Genomic DNA, 16771 nt, shown 5'->3' with positions numbered 1-16771 from the left:
ATTTTACACCCCGGTATAGAAATGAAAGACGTAGTCCTACGTCAAAACAATCATACTAACTCATAAGCACACGGAAAACGAGCTACCTTTATGTAGCGTTACATTGGTTGTTCATCTGTCAGCTGCTGCTCATCATACTTGATGTCAAACGCGTCGTTCCTGGCTCGTTGAAAGCGGAGTAAGTGTGATGTCTGAGAAAATTATATAATGTTATAAAATCTTATTGTAATTCACAGATAACGTTACTGGCGTTAAAGTTTAGTTAAAATATTCCACCATGTCAGATCCGGTGTCACGTCCGATGAAATATCCCTACACTTTCTCTGCCCAAATAGCGCAGTTCCCAATTAAGCACTATTTCAAGCACTCCTGGCTCTATCGCTACTACTTCATTGCTGTCGGTATCTCGATACCACTGTTCTACAAGATTGGCAAACTTGGTAAGCTTACACTTCCATTTGAAATGTGATTTTGAAAAAGATCTATACTTATTCACAATCATTCTTTCAGCAAATTCACCTGAAAATGTAGCCAAATGGGCAGAGTCGAAACGCAAAGAACATGCTGAACACCATTAATAATGGGAACCACATGCTAGTACCAGGATTGTCCTGAAAATTGCGCCGCGCATTGGAAGTTTAGAAAAGTACAACGGAAGAGATGGAATAAATTGTCAGAATAACCTGTGTGTTTTATATTTCCGAACAATTGTTCGTTCTCGCTTGATTTTCTTTTTCTATCAAGTGAAGTCTAGGAGAGCAGGTCTTATCCCGAAACGACATCTATTGAAAACAAAGCAAAATTGATATATGCATGACGTAGATCGAATTTCAATAACATAAGAATCTGCCTACTTTGTGGCCAATTATTAGCAATCAGCAATCGCTCAACATCCGTGGGTTTTCGTTTTGTTCATTGGATTGCTCTTCTGCCAAATTGAACCGCCTTCACTGTTCGGATCCCAAACCCGAGTGACTTCCTTGCTTTCGATGAATGTTTCGAGTAGCTGGTAGATTTTTCGTCGGAGAAAATTCTTCCTAGTCTCAATCGTACAAGCGTGTTCTTGGTTTTGCTTTTCAAACATTTGTTTAGGATATGTTGTCTTTCAACCAACCTTCTAGGTTTTTCCTGTTTATTGGCGTTTTTTTTCAATTTTCACCAGCTTATTTCATTTTTTCGGCATTTCATGTCTCCAAAATTATATTCTTTTCGTCCGGTTGTGACGTCCGGTCTTGATTGAGGTTATCGAGACTGACTTTAAAATGCTTGGGAAAAATCAAAAAAGCCACAGGAAAGTTGTGTCCGAAACACGACCGCGTAGTTGACGTAGGATTCCGTTAGGCTTTATGTTGCATGCTGATTTTGAATATGTTTGAAGTAATACATCGTTAAACTCTTTTATAATGATTTGATGGTCCTGAAGAAAAGCGTTTTGTTTGATTATTGGGTATTGTTTGTTCGCTCCACCAGTGTTTATAATCTAGTGATGATGACAGAAAGATGGTGATTAGTCGTTGGATGGTGCGTATCACGATAGAAGATGCCGAAGTGGAATGAGATATGATGAAAGCCGCCTTCTGTGTTCTGCATGGACGGAATGGTGTGTTCTGTATGGATGGAATGGTGCGTCAGAAAAAACTCACTAAGGTTATTTAAGATAATTATCATTGTCGAACACAATTATCAATTTTTCTCACCAGAAAAAAAACATGTTACTTTATTAAAGAGAAAACATATTTGAAATGGAAAATGTAATTTTCATTTATAATTTTCACTTTCTGAGTGTTTATTTAACCCATTTTCATTTTTGTTTCAAACCCAACGGAACACGAAGCTATATGCCTCAATGCGAATTTCAATTGGACTAACAACACCTAATACGATATGTAGATAATGTGGGAAATCACTTTTCGAATATTCCTCCACTTTTCCAATTTTTCTCGTCGCATGAACTTTCCTTGGACAATAAATCGTTTAATTTTTCAAGTCATTTTAACACAACATGCTCGGTCATAAATATGAAATTTCACGAAGCAACCAACATAAATGTTCCAAACTTGAATTATATTTATATTCTATCAAACATAAGTTTTATTCAGTTCATTGAAACATCATTCTTCAACCAATACATCGAAAGATTCTTATTGGAACGAAAAAAACAGATTGCTTTGGTGCGCACTCATTTGTCGCTCCCAACTTATTTGCCAGCACGTATGAAACCAGCAATGCCCACGCTAGTTACAATGAGCACAATCCATTTGTGCACGTCGCTTGTTAAAATATCGACCACGAGGGTATTTACATGCTGTTTTCTCCCAGGCACCTTGAATTTGAAATCTCTGTTAGAGAATACATGTCGGTGTAAACAAAAACTCCCCCTACACTGAGAGAAATAATTAGTAAATATAACGAATTTTTTGGTAAATACTACCAATCTATAGTCATTTTCGACCGCACTAATAAACACATATGTCAAGCAGAACAATGATTCGGAAGCCCAATATCGGCTACATTTTCTCGCCGAAAATGCACGTATCAGAATTATATCCTTATTATACCTCCGTATTGCCTTATGGGAACAATGAAAATGGTTAATACGCGCTTTTCTCACCAATTTTCAGATATGACAATATCCTAGCTTACTAATGTTATCGAGTAAAATATACTAATCTCTGGTAGGGATGCGGGTTTGTTGACAATATGTACAAAAAATTTGTACATTCTACTAATTTTGCATTACCAAATGTATTTAGTAGTTTTCGACCGAGGATTTTTCTAAGGGTACTTTAATGTATTTGCAATACCGATTTTTCCAGGTACCTTGGTTTCAAAGTAGTTTCATAAAATGTATTCTTTCTTTCATTTTCATTGATGAAAAACTCTCGTAAATCAATTAGAAAATGACTGAGCAATAATTGTGAGTACAAGAGGAAGCCTTTATCTTCAATTTCGACCAATCAGAACGAGGTATTTCCGTTTGCTGATATCTCAATCGTTTGATAGTTAGTTTCTTATAATATAGTATCCTATTCATTGTGATAAATTGTTATGGGGTGCTCAGATCGATTGATGCGGAAATCTCATAAATCCATCATGAAATAACTGAGCAATAATTGTAAGTACATGAGCCGCCGCTTGTGTCGTCAATTTCGTCCAATCAGAACTGGTTATTTCCGTTAGCACAGGGGTTGTGATTTTTCAATTGTTCGATAGTTAATTTCATGACATGTATTATTTTATTCAAATTAAAAGTTGATGGGTATGAGCTTGGGGGAACGGACGGGATCTTGACATAGAACTGTGATTGTGTGTAGTAATTGCATTTAAATTGAGTTTTACATTGTTCAAAATCTGTATTTCCTTCGTAACCACGTTGTCCGGAACATTGTTTGTAATAACTTTATAGCCCTGTAAGATAGCGACTACTCAAGCTATCATAATCTGATTTACGTGGGTATACCCTTTCGATCTTCTAAATCAGCAGCCATTTAAATTCATTTATTGCATTTTTACATAACCAAACAACATACTCGATATTATGACATCCTGGACCACAATTGCACAAATTGTTAGTAGTGATGCCTACACCATAAAAACATGAATTGAGCACAAATTGATTGGACAACATACAATATAATATAAAATTAATGCCTGTTATCGGTAAATGGAGTATAATTCATTTTACGCATCAACTCACATTATGAGCTAACGCCCGAATTTAGGCAAAAATATTGCTCGTTGCGTTGGGGAATGTGGATAAATTTCCTGTCTAATGATATATAATACAATATATGTCGCAATAACCATTTTGAGTAATATGCGTTTGAAAACTCTTAATAAATCGCTACATTTTTCGTAGAGTGACCCCCTATATAGAAATCAAAGACATAGTCCTATCTCAAAAAATTGTTATGGAGTGCTGAAATCGATTGGCGCAAAAATCTCATCAATCCATCATGAAATGACTGAGCGTTTGAAATTGGACAGTTTTCACGTGCAATCGATTTTTGTTTTTCAATTTATACCCCCAATGTGTTCCCGAAATACGTAATCCTACGTCAAAAATTATAGTGCACCCGTGGCCGAGTGGTTAGCGTCTCACATTATCATGCCGGGTGTTCGGGTTAGATTCCCGTTCTGACCGGAGGATTTTTCGTCAGAGAAATTTCCTTCGGCTTGCACTGTGGTCACGCGTATTCTAGAGCTTGCCCCTCGGAATACAATGAAGGCGTGTTATTTGGCTTAAGAAATCTCAACTAAGTATTAATAAATGACGCTAGTTAATGCATTCGTTGAGACGGCAAAAGTTCCACAGAGAACGTTAACGCCGTTCAAGAAGAAGACGTCAAAAATTGACAAAAATCGCCGATTTCACAATTTCAGCTTCACACGCACTGACGAAACTACCCATGCAGCATCAATCATAGTAACCCATGAGTCAGCAGAAAAAATTTGAGAACTCTATCAGTCGAACTCTAACCGTGAAGGCGAAAACAGTGAAGCAACCCCGTTTAGAAGTGTGTGCGTTTAAAGAACGATACCCCGCCGCGTCGAAAACGGACATCGTGCGGCACTTGGTGGACGCCGGATATGCCCGTTCCTGCATCTACAACATCTTGGCACTATTGGAAAACAATCACAGCATAGAAATAAAAGAAAACCCGGTTCCGTACGGCCGACGACCCTGAGCGACAAGAAGCTCCAAATGATGCTGAAGAGGAAGATCGAGGGAAAAGTGGCTACACCGCTGCGTGCACTTGGCCGGGAGTGGAAAAGTACCTGGCAAACATGGACATACATGTCAGGAAGCGGAAGTCCCGTCAACTGGCCTCGGAGCTGCAGACAATGACGCAGCGGCAGCGGCCGAAAAAGATGGTCATGTCGATTTTCCCGGTGAATCGCAACGTGGCGGTGGTGATAAACGACGAGACCTATCTCACCCTTGATGGAAATGACTGACAGGGCACTTCGTATTTTACTTCCCCCACGAAGGAAGTGAAGTTTATTTCACACACCAAGTTTTCCAAGAAGGTGCTGCTGTGGCTGACAATCAGCGAGAAGGGGATATCAAAGCCGTTCTTCTTTAGCTCTGGACTGGCCGTGAACGGGGAAATTTCCGGTACGAAGTGCCTGTCGAAAGCTAATATAATTACCTTCCGTGGGAAATTTATCAAACTCAATCATCTGACTTAGTTTTGACATAGGATTACGTCTTTCGGGAACATATTGGGGTACAAATTGGAAATCGAAAATCGAGCACATCGTGAAAATTGTCCAATTTCAAACGCTTATTGCTCAGTCATTTCATGATGGATTGATAACATATTTGCGTCAATCGATTTCGGCACTTTTGACGTGGGACTACGTCTAACCGGAATATATGGAGGGTAAAATGAAAACCTAAACACAGAACATGCAGGAAAAAATGAAAGATTTCGAATGCTTATAGCTCGAACATTTCGTACTGGATAGGAGAAATGTTTGCATCACTTGATAGGGAATATTTCTACGCATCTATCGCAACTAACAAAATGTTGTTTTTCATTAGATAAACAATTGAATAACTGTAAAATATTAGGCGTTATCTAAACGCCCTAACTGCATCGTTTTGATTGGCCCGATTTACGGTTTCCCTAACACAGCCATCAAAACCAAGCAGCCTTGGGGAAATCGGCATTGCAAATACATGAAAGTAGGGGGACTTTTGTTCTCATCGAAAAATGTTCCCTAACACAGACTTTAAAACCAAGCAGCGAAATCGGCATTGCAAACACACGAAAGAGCCTAGAGGCGAGTGAACTGAAAAGTTTAAACCCTCTTAAAGCCAAAAAGAAGAAAAAGAACACACGAAAGTAGGGGGAGCTTTTGTTCCCACCAAAATGTGTTCCCTAATAGAGATTTCTAAACCAAGGTGCCTGGAGAAATCGGTATTTCCAATTCATGCAAGTCGGGGGTATTTTTGTTCCGACTGGAATGTGTTTCCCTAACACAGACTTCAAATCCATGAAGCGTGGGGAAATCGGCATTGCGAATTCATACAAATCGGGGGTATTTTTGTTCCGATTGAAATGTGTTTCCCTAACACAGACTTCAAAACCGAGGTTTCTGGGGAAATCGGCTCTGCAAATAAATGCAAACTGCGAGTACTTTTGTCCTCGCTTGCCTTTGTGCAGAGTGGAATATGTCTGTCCTAACATGATCTTCTAAACTTAGGAACCTGGGAAAATCATGCAGCCACTAGAAGCGAATGAACTTCCCAGTTTCAAGCAAATTCGAGATTCGAGAAGTATGTACACTTTTGGGATGTAAACTTCAGAGGGAAATGTAAAATAAAATAATCGTTTGATAATTTTTTTTTGTCTTTATTGGAAAGATTTTCAGCCTTAGGCTGGTTCATCAAACGTTTGATAATTCTTCCGTACATATATTTTGTTCTAGTCATCATACCAAACGTAAAAGGTCCGTCATTAAATTTACTTGTAACGAAGAACAATCAATCACAATAAATGAATTGACTTTACACGGCATTTGTTCATTTTTTTCACTCACAGAGCAAATATATTGAACTCAATTGAATTTGGAAACTGTTTCATTCAATCAAGAATTTAATCAATACAAACGAATGATTGCTAAGCTAAGGTAGTTCCACGTGAACCTTGCGGTTATATCATAGATATAACCCACTAATTTTTTTTTATATTGAAGAAAATAATATATGTCATGAAACTAACTATCGAACAATTGGTAAATCTCAACCCCTATCCTAACAGAAATACCCACTTCTAATTGGTCGAAATTGACGACACATGCGGCGGTTCCTTAACAGAGACATCAAAACCGAGCTGCCTGAGGGAAATCGGCATTGCAAATTCATGAAAGTAGGGGGAAATTTTGTTCCTACCGAAATGTATTCCCTAACAGAGACATCGAAACGAAGCTGTCTGGGGGAAACCGACATTGCAAATACATGAAAGCACGGGGAACTTTTGTTCCTACCGAAACGTTTTCCCTAACAGGGACATCAAAACCAAGCTGCCTGGGAGAAATCGACATTGCAAATACATGAAAGTAGGGGGAACTTTAGTTCCTACCAAAATGTGTTCCCTAACAAAAACATCAAAACCAAGGTGCTCGGGGGAAATCGGCATTGCAAATATATGGAAATATATGGATGGAGGGAGATAGCCACGAACCGAGTTAATTGGAGAAAAATTGCGAATCAGGCCATGTTGTAAAGACGTTAAGCCAAAATAAATAAATAATAGTATGATTATGGGATTCTTATTACCATATGGTTTATGGTTATATTTTGTTGCGGTTTTTTTAATTGTAACACTCCTTAGGAGCTTTGGATCCACTGCTCTGGTTCTCAATAGTTTCAAGTTCTTTTTGGTCGACGGTTAGCAAACGCGGCCCCATCACGCGTGTAGCTTTTTCATGCCCAAAATGTCGTGCAAAATGTATCCCACTCGTTTTACTTACGGCCTCGGGTAACTCGCGTAACTTAACTTTACGATTGTGAACAAGTCGGAGGAGTCGATGCATTTGTTTTACGATTTCTGGATTCGTAACCTTTTTTGGCCTCCCAGAGCGAGGTGCATCTGCGGTGCTTGTACGGCCTATTTTAAATCCATTAAAACACCGAGAAACTGTTGTTCTCGAATGAACAGAAGTGGAATAACATTTCGTCAATAACTGCATTGATTTTTCATGAGTTTTCGCATCAAAAAACAATGTTTGGTCAAAATACGATACACCTCTTTTTTCCATTTTCCATATGAATGCTAAGATAGTAACAATTAAAAAACATTTAAAAAAAAGAAAAAGACATTTCGTTTATTTGTACACAAACTACAACAAATAAACGAAATGTCATAAAACTTCACACATCAGCTAGTGACAGATGAACCTCTCGAGAAATTAATCTTGTTCATTTTCAGAGGCGCCATCTGTTGAAAAATCCCGGGACTTTTCAGCCCATGTAGTATAATTAGCAGCATGTAATTCGGCGGTATTCATTGTTAGATCAAGAACATCTAAGTGAACATTTTATTGGAATATGCATGTTTACCTCAAAATGATTATACGACAGGCTAAGTGTATAGGATGTATTTAATTAAATTATAAATAACAGACAAATAAACTTTACAGCGTGGACAGATGACAATTTACCGTATCATTCAAACGCAATAGCTATGTACTGCCTTCTGTTTTGTTGGATTAAAAAAAACCTTACCTACTAATGCATTAGCTACATAACTACCAGTTCATAGCAATATGATTTATACCTTCTGATTGTGCAGCGAAATGGAATAATTACTTAGAAATACATTTCATTCCAGTAGAGCAATTATGCTGATGACGTTGACATTTCATCGTTGTTTACTTAATCGTTTACTTTTATTGGATACTGGCAGCTTCTTACTTTTTGGTAGATTTTCTCTTTCCATTACCGCTACTGCTTTCGGCGTCTCCGTCTGGTGACGTCTGATCTCCGTTCATCGCCGTAGATTCGTTCATCCTGTCGGGATCATTCCTCAACATGTCACTGGATTTGAACGGAAGGGAAAGTTCTTTCGAGCGCTTCTCCACGTAACGCTCTAAATTGCGTCCGACACTGTGGGGACAAACGATAGAAAATTAAATATACTCAATAGATTGAATGATTCAGGATCCAGAAAAGGTTACTACTCACTGATAAATATCCGTTTCGTTGGTATTGTACAAATCGCAATTGCGAAAAACAAGCTGCACATCATTCATCATCTGCTCATTGATCGTGTATTCACCCATGTTCAGTTTTGATTTTATCTTTGCAAAATCCATTGGATTTTTAATGATTGTATAGTAGTCTGGAACTTCCTTCATCGAGACCGGGCGATTGAACGGCCAAGAATCGTTGTGCTTCAGGATGTCATCTATCAGAGTATACAAGGCAACACTATTCAATGGTAAATCATCGCCAGTACGTCTTGCTCTGCGGGAACTCGATGACTCCAAATCATCGCTCGTGGTGTTGTTCATGGTGGTGCTCCTTCGAGACTTTGGTGACGGATGGGGGTTGTCATCATCGTGGTGTCCGTTCGTTATCGATCGTTTCGAGGACGACCGACGGTTCCGCTTAACCTTGGACAGCAACGTTTCGTTGTCGCTGGAGTTGTCCGAATCTTCGGATGCCTTTCGTTTGGAAGTGCGCCTTTTAGATATGCTGCTACTTTGTAGCTCCTCTTCTACCTCGGTTGTGTTCATGGATTCGACATCACCATTGTGACCATTTACCACAGATGAGTCTTCCATTTCCTCTCCTTCTAATGTGTCTTCTTCCTTGTCGTAATTGTCGCCATGTTCATCATTATCATTACCATCATCGAGGAGAGCGGCTGCCAAACGAATTGCTACCTTCTTTTTTGATTTCTTAGATTTGTTGGAATATCCAGATTTTTTACCAGCAGCTTTCTTACATTTATCGCAATTCCATCGCTTTTTGGGCGCATTGGTGAGAGATTTTGTGCACTCTGGATGATACGCTGAGCTACAAGTGAAACATATTGCTGTAGCGCCAGCAGTTTTACACTTTTTACAATCGATTTCCTCTTCCTGAGTTAGATCGTTGTTATCTTCATCGGCAATTGTTTCATCTAGAATTTCATCCTCCATCTCTTCAACAGGCTCTTCCTCGACGAAAACTTTCCGCTTCTTGGTTTGCTTTTTCTTTGCGTAATCTTCCGGACGACACTTCGGACAGAACCAGTCACCCTCCGGGACCTGCTTCAGCTTAGGTTTCAAGCAATACATATGACACGCTCGGTTACATTCGTCGCACAGCAACGTCATATCTGGATCACCCTTCCTTCTGCAAATCATGCAAGCGATGCGTTCCGCCGATCGTGACCACTGGATAGCATCGTACAGCACGTTGTAGTGCAGGAAAATTTGCGAAAAGTTAGTTGCGCGCATCAGGGACTCTTCCCAGCGAGCCAGATTTCTTTGACCCTCGATTAGCTTTTTCGTCAGTGTGGCCTTATCTTTTGTTTCCTTCTTCGGACCGAATGGGTGGCGCAAAAATTTAGAATCGATACATTGCTCCACCTGAAGCAGGGCTTTAGCCAGAGAATGAACTTTTTCTCGTAACGTGACGGAATCGTGCAGCAGTATCGCCTCATCACTCGAATCTTCCGATTCGAACACCATCGTGTCCGGTAAGTCATAGCCAGGATCGTTTCCGTGTGACAAAAGCTTTTCCATGTCATCATCGGACTCATCGTTTTCCATGCCCTCATCCTGCTCGTCTTGGTCCTCTTTTTTTTCCTTGAACGGCACCACACGCTTCGGACCCCAACGAAGCGGTTCGGACAGTTGTTTGTAGTCGAATTTTTCTATAGCCTCTCGCCACTCATCCCGATCACTCACCTTCATGTCACCTAGGTAACCTACCGTAATCTTGGACTCCAGCTCCAAAATGTTCTCACGCAGTATCGATTCGAAAATATCACTGGCATCTGCCCCGGGTTCATGGTTGAAATTGGGGGCTTCATATTTTCTGCTGTATTTTGAAATTATTCCAGCTAAAACCGTTTCGCGATCAATCGTTTTCGCCGTGATTTTTTCCACGGGACAATTCTTTATGTGATTGAGAATTAGTTCTTTCTCATTCTCTAAAGTCTCCCGCAGTACCTTCTCCCGTGTCCCTCTCGGATTGAGACTTTCTATCAAAGCATCTATCTCTTCTTCTGTGTAATAAAAACCCCATCGAATCGTATCGGGATAGTGATCGGTGTGTATAGGGCATGCTTTAGGATTCGCAGTGCACATTAAAAGTTCCTCGGTTGTTGGTGGTGTTGGATCTTTTGCGATCGTCTCTGCGCCTTCCTTAGTTTCACCATTCAGAGACGCCACCTTGTTGTGGTCATTGAGTCCCTTGATCCGTGCGTTCCCACTGAGCAACAATTTTTCAATAACAAGTTCCCCTTTAATATCATGATTCTCTTTATCGTTTTCGCTGAGTTTATAGTTCATTATCGTTTGTGTGATGAACTTTTTCCGTTGATCCGGTAGACAGGAGGCCAAACCGGGAATATTAGGGGTGGGTTTATCGAGACATTTTCCGCAAAGTGCGCGATTATGTTCAACGAAAAGGCCGGGGAATGACTCAAACAGCCAATAACTACGGTGCGCACGATCCGATCCCAAATAAATCTGATAGTCGAAAAAACTTTCCTTACATTTATCTATGTCCTTTTGCAGTATTTTTATGTCGCGTTCCGCTTCTGCATCCATTTTTATGATTTCTTGGGCCATCTTCTCTTCCAATTCCTTTCGAAGTGCTGCCTTGGCATCGTTAGTACCCTCAAGTGCTGTAACCTGATAAGAAAACACAAAGTTCTTATGGTGCAATTGACGGATTTCATGCCAACTTGACTAGATGTTGTGATGACCCTCTCAGAACTCAACGAAACTTTCTGACCGTGAAGACCTTACCTAATTAAGCAAATGGCACACTTAGTTTTCCGAAAATTTATTGATTTTTTAATATTTTTTTTTACTCGAAATAAATGGTAAGTCCTGTGAATCTTGTTTGACAGTGATTTGGCACGATAAGTGTGTTCCAAAGAAAAACGACGTATAGATGAGGATAACACTAACCAAAATATTTAAGACACTAAGCTTGGCACTACTCCAGTTATACTCAGCCAAAACTGATGCATTTTCTAATCCATTTATTATTATCATATCTACAGTGACTTGCAGTGACTCTTAATAGATACCTAAATCTACAACAACTATTCGATACCTGATCGACCGATCAAGAGATTTTTGGCAGATGGCTATTGTTTGAAAGCTGTCGCTGTTCTTTGAATTGGATTGTATTTGACTACAAAAACAACCTGAAAACTGTACTTTAGCATCCAAAGTCACCAATGGATCTACCTGTTATTGAAAAGCTGTACAAAGAATATAGAAAATTTTCAAGAAAAAATCTTGAAAAAGTTTTTGTTATGAAAACTTTTTTGCCTTAAATATGCACAAGTTGCGATGCATGGGAGAGTTGTAGGGCACACATTTATCTACAATTTATCTACCATTTCATCAAAATCAGAGATGACCATTTCGACTATTAGTTTTTGAAATCGTTTTTTTTAGTGTAGAATTTCAAAAAATATGTTTCCAGTATTTTTTTTTGAATTCAATTATTTTACTAAAATTCTTCCATAGATAATTTTTTTGTAGGACTTAACATTTTCGAGTAGAAAAAAAATTATAAAAAGGTAAATTTTCGGAAAACTAAGTATGACAAGTTTCATAATTGTGTAAGGTCTTCACACCCAAAAAGTTTCATTAAGTTCTGAAAGGGTTATGGCAATCCCATAGACGAGTTGGCGTGAAATCCGTCAGTTATAGAGAATTTCTCGAGCAAACAACCTTTTTTCTGATGTCCATCTTCATGTCCCATTTTTCCGACGAAACACGAGACTCACGCTTCTTTTTTGCCACGTTTGCGGTGAGATATTGAAGTCGGGCTATCCGGGATTTTTCAACTCGTTCCTCAACTAGATCCCTCACACTGCTGTATGTTAGCAGCTGATCGATGAGACACTTCAGAATCTTCAAAATATCGCACACTGGCAGTTGAAAGACGGTATAGGATTTAAGTGCTCGAAATATGTGTGGATAGTCTACGACGAGTGCAACGCCGGGATCGTCGAAAGACTGGTAGCCTCCCCGTATAGAATATCGCCACTTGGCTCCTTTCTCCTCGATGAGTGCGCCAGACATGAGAAAGTGTAAACGAAGCATTTCCGACACGGTGGTTGAATCCATTGGAAGTTCATTGAGTTTAGCACAATAATGCGTTTCGCACCAGACGGCGGCATCTGTCGCTTTTTTGAACACTAAGATGCCATTTCTCCGGTTCCCAAAATCAGCGGCATTATCATATCGGACGGCCACTTCGTTTTCTTCCTCCAACTGGAGCGAGAATATTGTGCTCAGGAGCACTTGGAAAATGTCACTTAAGGGACCATTAACCTCTTTAAGTAGCAGCGCCCTCTCCAGCAAATCAATTGTGAGGCCATTGGCGAACTTATCTTTGATCGAGAGTAATTCCGCAAATGAAGTCACAAACTCCAAGATGAACAGAAATTCTCCAAAGTGCTTTGTTCCCATGATTGTGCTAACAGGGTTCGGTTTCGGAATGACCCTTTGATCAGACAGCTCTTGATCTTCCTGTACCCGGTTGAACTTTTTGATGGCAATAGCCACTTGTTCAGACAGTATAGCTTTTTGCTCCTCGATCCGCTTCTTCTCCAATGCTTCTTTCTCGGCTTTCTCTTTCCGCACACGTTCCATTTCTTCCTTCAATTTTTTTTCCGACTCCTTCTCAGAGTTCTCAGCCGCAGATTTACTGGTTTCCTCAGTGGATTTGTTGAGATACTTGGAAATGCTTGGCTGCTTGCCGTCGTTTGCTGCTTTTTTCTTCGTAGTTTTCTGCGACTGAGATTTTTTCTGGTCCTGCTCAAGACGTAGTTTCTTCTCCTCGGCATTTTTCAACCGTTTAGACTGTTCAAAGTCAGGTGGTTTACCGAAGAAAATCTGTTCATCATTTAATCCTTCGTCTACGACAAACTTTTTATACGAAGATTCTTTAATTTTCAAAACCCCTGCCACCAGTTCAACATGTTGTTTCAGAAACAGCTTGCACTTATCACGCGATGCCGCACCACGTTCGCGTCTCAGATTTTCGGAAATAATAGTCCACTCCTTAGGTTTGCGACCGTCATTTGAGGAAACACGATACTTTAGTTTATCCGCTTTGATGGGACTATTTCTATTGCTGCAAAATACAAAACGACAGGGTCGCAGTTTCAAAACAGAAACAGAAATTAAAATGTGTATTTTTTCAATTTTAACTTACGGAACATAAGAAAGCAACTGTTCATCACTTACTTCGGTGCGATAACTTCCATCACTGTTGCATTCCGGTACGTCTTTCCGTTCGGATCTAGGGCGTCCACTTCTTCGGCCTTGAAATAGTGGTCCTTTATAAACCCAAAAACATCTTCCAGCATCTCGTTCAGCGAGCTGCGCTTGGTGTGCGAGGCAACCACCAGGAAGGGTCCCCGTACGGCAGAAGGAAACGATTTCAACTGCTTCCGTGCTTGTTTTTCCGACTCGCGTGCTTCTTCATATGTCAGACTATGTTTGCCGGTTATAGTACAGCTCCACACAGTCGAAGAAATAAGCATAACTCGGTGGAAGTAGTCCCTAGTGAAAGAAAATGAGAATTATTCGCAGCATGAACCAGCAAGACGATGAGAGAGTAGAAAAGATGGTGTAAGTAAAAGAAAATTCACAAACGCAGTTGAAAAGTGGTCTGCGAAATTTTCCTGTAATTTTCTTATTTCTGTCTACACAAATCATCCTGTTTCGAATTTATTCCTTCTATGTTATTAATCGAAGCAGCAGTTTTGAGTTCATGGCAAAGCACGCTGCCCAATGGGCTTTAATCTGATCGTAAAACCAAAGTAGTCCATTCATGAAAATTTATATTTTCCCATTTCTGTAAACTCACTCATAGTTGCTGAAGATTTCGTTCGTTGTCTCACAGTAGAAAACTTCATCACTATCTCGGAGACGCTCCGACCCATGGTCTTTTACGAAAAGCTTCCCCCGTAACAGAGGCATTTTGTCCTTTTGCACTATTGACCACCTATTTTTCCTACTGCTACGAGGCTACTTGCGTTCTTGCGATGGCTTGCTTTATATTCACTGACTTTATTCTTCCCTTCTCTCAATAAACGACAGCTTGTCAAATTGCGCTGAGTTCCAGCACAAACACACTAACGAATGCTTGCTAGTGTGGATTGTTTTCAACGAAATACGAAATTTTTTGAGCGCACAAGCGAAAATCGGTGGCGGGAAAATGTATGCTACTTTGAACATTCCTCAATTAACTATTTGCCTAAAACATTTCACATTTGTTATAATCAAATCATAGTATTTGCAATAAACACGAGATCTTTATGTTAAATTTTATAAAAAACACGATTTATCTGTAAAAATCTAATTATAATCGCCGAAATTGACTGAAATCAGTCCAAGCCAACCGATCGTTGCAAAACGATCAAAAGAAACGAAATGACAACTTTTCTTGCGACCTTTAACGGTGAGCAACACGAATCGGCCGCCATTTGCTGTCCCAAGATTCATAATAAGGCATTGACATACACTAAGATCAAGATATACACTGATAGAAATAATTAGTAAATACAACGAATTTCTTGGTACATGTTACAAATTCTATAGTCATTTTCTACCCTTCTAATCATTAGTACATGCTACAAAAGAAAAATGGTAGGCACAAATGTCAAACGAACTTCGATTTGTTGGTCCAACATATGTACAATATCAGTGAAAATGTTGCTTCTTATTTGTGAGAGATAATCAACAGGGATAATGACAATATTTTTGAGGATTATTTTTCAATTTAAAAGTTGTATTTGATTTCATCTAATTCTACATACTTAGAATACATTATAATTATAACATATAACTTATTCTATATACAATACAATTCTACAATAATTATCGTCAATAATAATAACATAATACATAATAACGTCAATAAATCTCGTTGCAATTATATTATAAGCAGTGTACAAGGGGAGAGTTATAAACGCAGCCTCAACCACATCAATTTCATGCGCTTTTCCATAGTCACGAGTACTTCAACAAGTTTCCGTTTCTCTTCCTACTACATCGCTCTGGTTTCGTCCGTATTTTGTGCTCCCATGTCCCTATGAAGAAGAAGAATACACATATTTTAATGATGTAAAATATGCAATAAAAATGTATGTTTATGTTGTACCCGAGATTTCTTTTGGATAGTACAGTTGTCCTGATAAGGACCGTATCGTTATTTATGGGTACGCCTTAGAGTCTCCGTCTGAAAAAGACTATAGCTTGTTTTGACAGCTGTTTATTTTTCTCCTGTTGTTGACACAGTTAGCGTTCAGTTAGCATTGTTAAAAGATCGTTTTTTCCTAAAAGTGCAATCATGAGAGGGCTAACAGAAGAAAAACGAAAATCCATTGTGACCAGATACTGCTCCGAAACAGGAATATCAATGAGAAAATTGGCGAAGGCGGAAGGAGTAAGCGTCCATGCGGTCCAAAACGCTATCAAGCGATTTGGTATGTATAATACATTGAAGGATCTACCCGGTCGCGGCAGAAAACCTGGGCCATCCAAGCCAAACTTGGATAAAAAGATTTGCAGGCAATTTGAAAGAAAAAAGGAATTATCGATACGGGATTGCGCAAAAAAGTGTGGAACATCAATCGGTATGGTTCAACGTGCCAAAGAACGTAACTCACTGAAGGCATATAGAAAGCAAAAATGTCCCAAACGCAGCCAAATTCAGGCAAGTTCCGTGAAAACCCGTGCCCGTAAGCTTTACGATGGGATTTTAAGCAAACGCGAACTGTGCATCGTCATGGATGATGAAACCTACGTCAAACTGGACTACAAAACTCTTCCTGGGGCACAGTTTTACACTGTAAAGCAAGGAACAGATGTCCCGAACGCGGAGAAGTCAATTTTTTGCGAAAAATTCGGTAAGAAAGTGCTGGTTTGGCAAGCTGTTTGTCAATGTGGCATGAAATCATCTCCTTTCTTCACTCTCGGGAATATGAATGGTGAAATTTACCGGAAAGAATGTCTCCAAAAGCGTGTGTTACCGCTCATCCGAAAGCACACTGGTCCGACACTATTT

General features: G+C 39.5%; 2 protein-coding genes across 2 annotated transcripts; one reads left to right on the top strand and one right to left on the bottom strand.

The window, feature by feature from the left end:
- Nucleotides 1-78: 78 nt before the first annotated feature.
- Nucleotides 79-682, top strand: LOC129761922 (uncharacterized). The gene is made up of 3 exons (XM_055759778.1): nucleotides 79-178; nucleotides 237-440; nucleotides 511-682. Exons 2-3 carry the CDS (start codon nucleotides 278-280, stop codon nucleotides 576-578), a joined length of 231 nt encoding a protein of 76 aa, XP_055615753.1. The 5' UTR covers nucleotides 79-178; nucleotides 237-277; the 3' UTR covers nucleotides 579-682.
- A 7412-nt stretch (nucleotides 683-8094) lies between these two features.
- On the bottom strand, nucleotides 8095-15137 carry LOC129761916 (bromodomain adjacent to zinc finger domain protein 1A). The gene is made up of 5 exons (XM_055759767.1): nucleotides 14570-15137; nucleotides 13945-14262; nucleotides 12421-13831; nucleotides 8696-11361; nucleotides 8095-8617 (listed from the first exon to the last, which is right to left on the bottom strand). The coding sequence occupies exons 1-5, from the start codon at nucleotides 14680-14682 to the stop codon at nucleotides 8422-8424; spliced, it is 4704 nt and encodes a 1567-aa protein (XP_055615742.1). The 5' UTR covers nucleotides 14683-15137; the 3' UTR covers nucleotides 8095-8421.
- Between the last annotated feature and the right edge of the window lie 1634 nt (nucleotides 15138-16771).

The sequence above is a fragment of the Toxorhynchites rutilus genome, chromosome 1 (genome assembly GCF_029784135.1).
Source record: "Toxorhynchites rutilus septentrionalis strain SRP chromosome 1, ASM2978413v1, whole genome shotgun sequence".
Lineage (NCBI taxonomy): Eukaryota > Metazoa > Arthropoda > Insecta > Diptera > Culicidae > Toxorhynchites > Toxorhynchites rutilus.
This window is presented reverse-complemented; position numbering and strand designations above follow the sequence as displayed.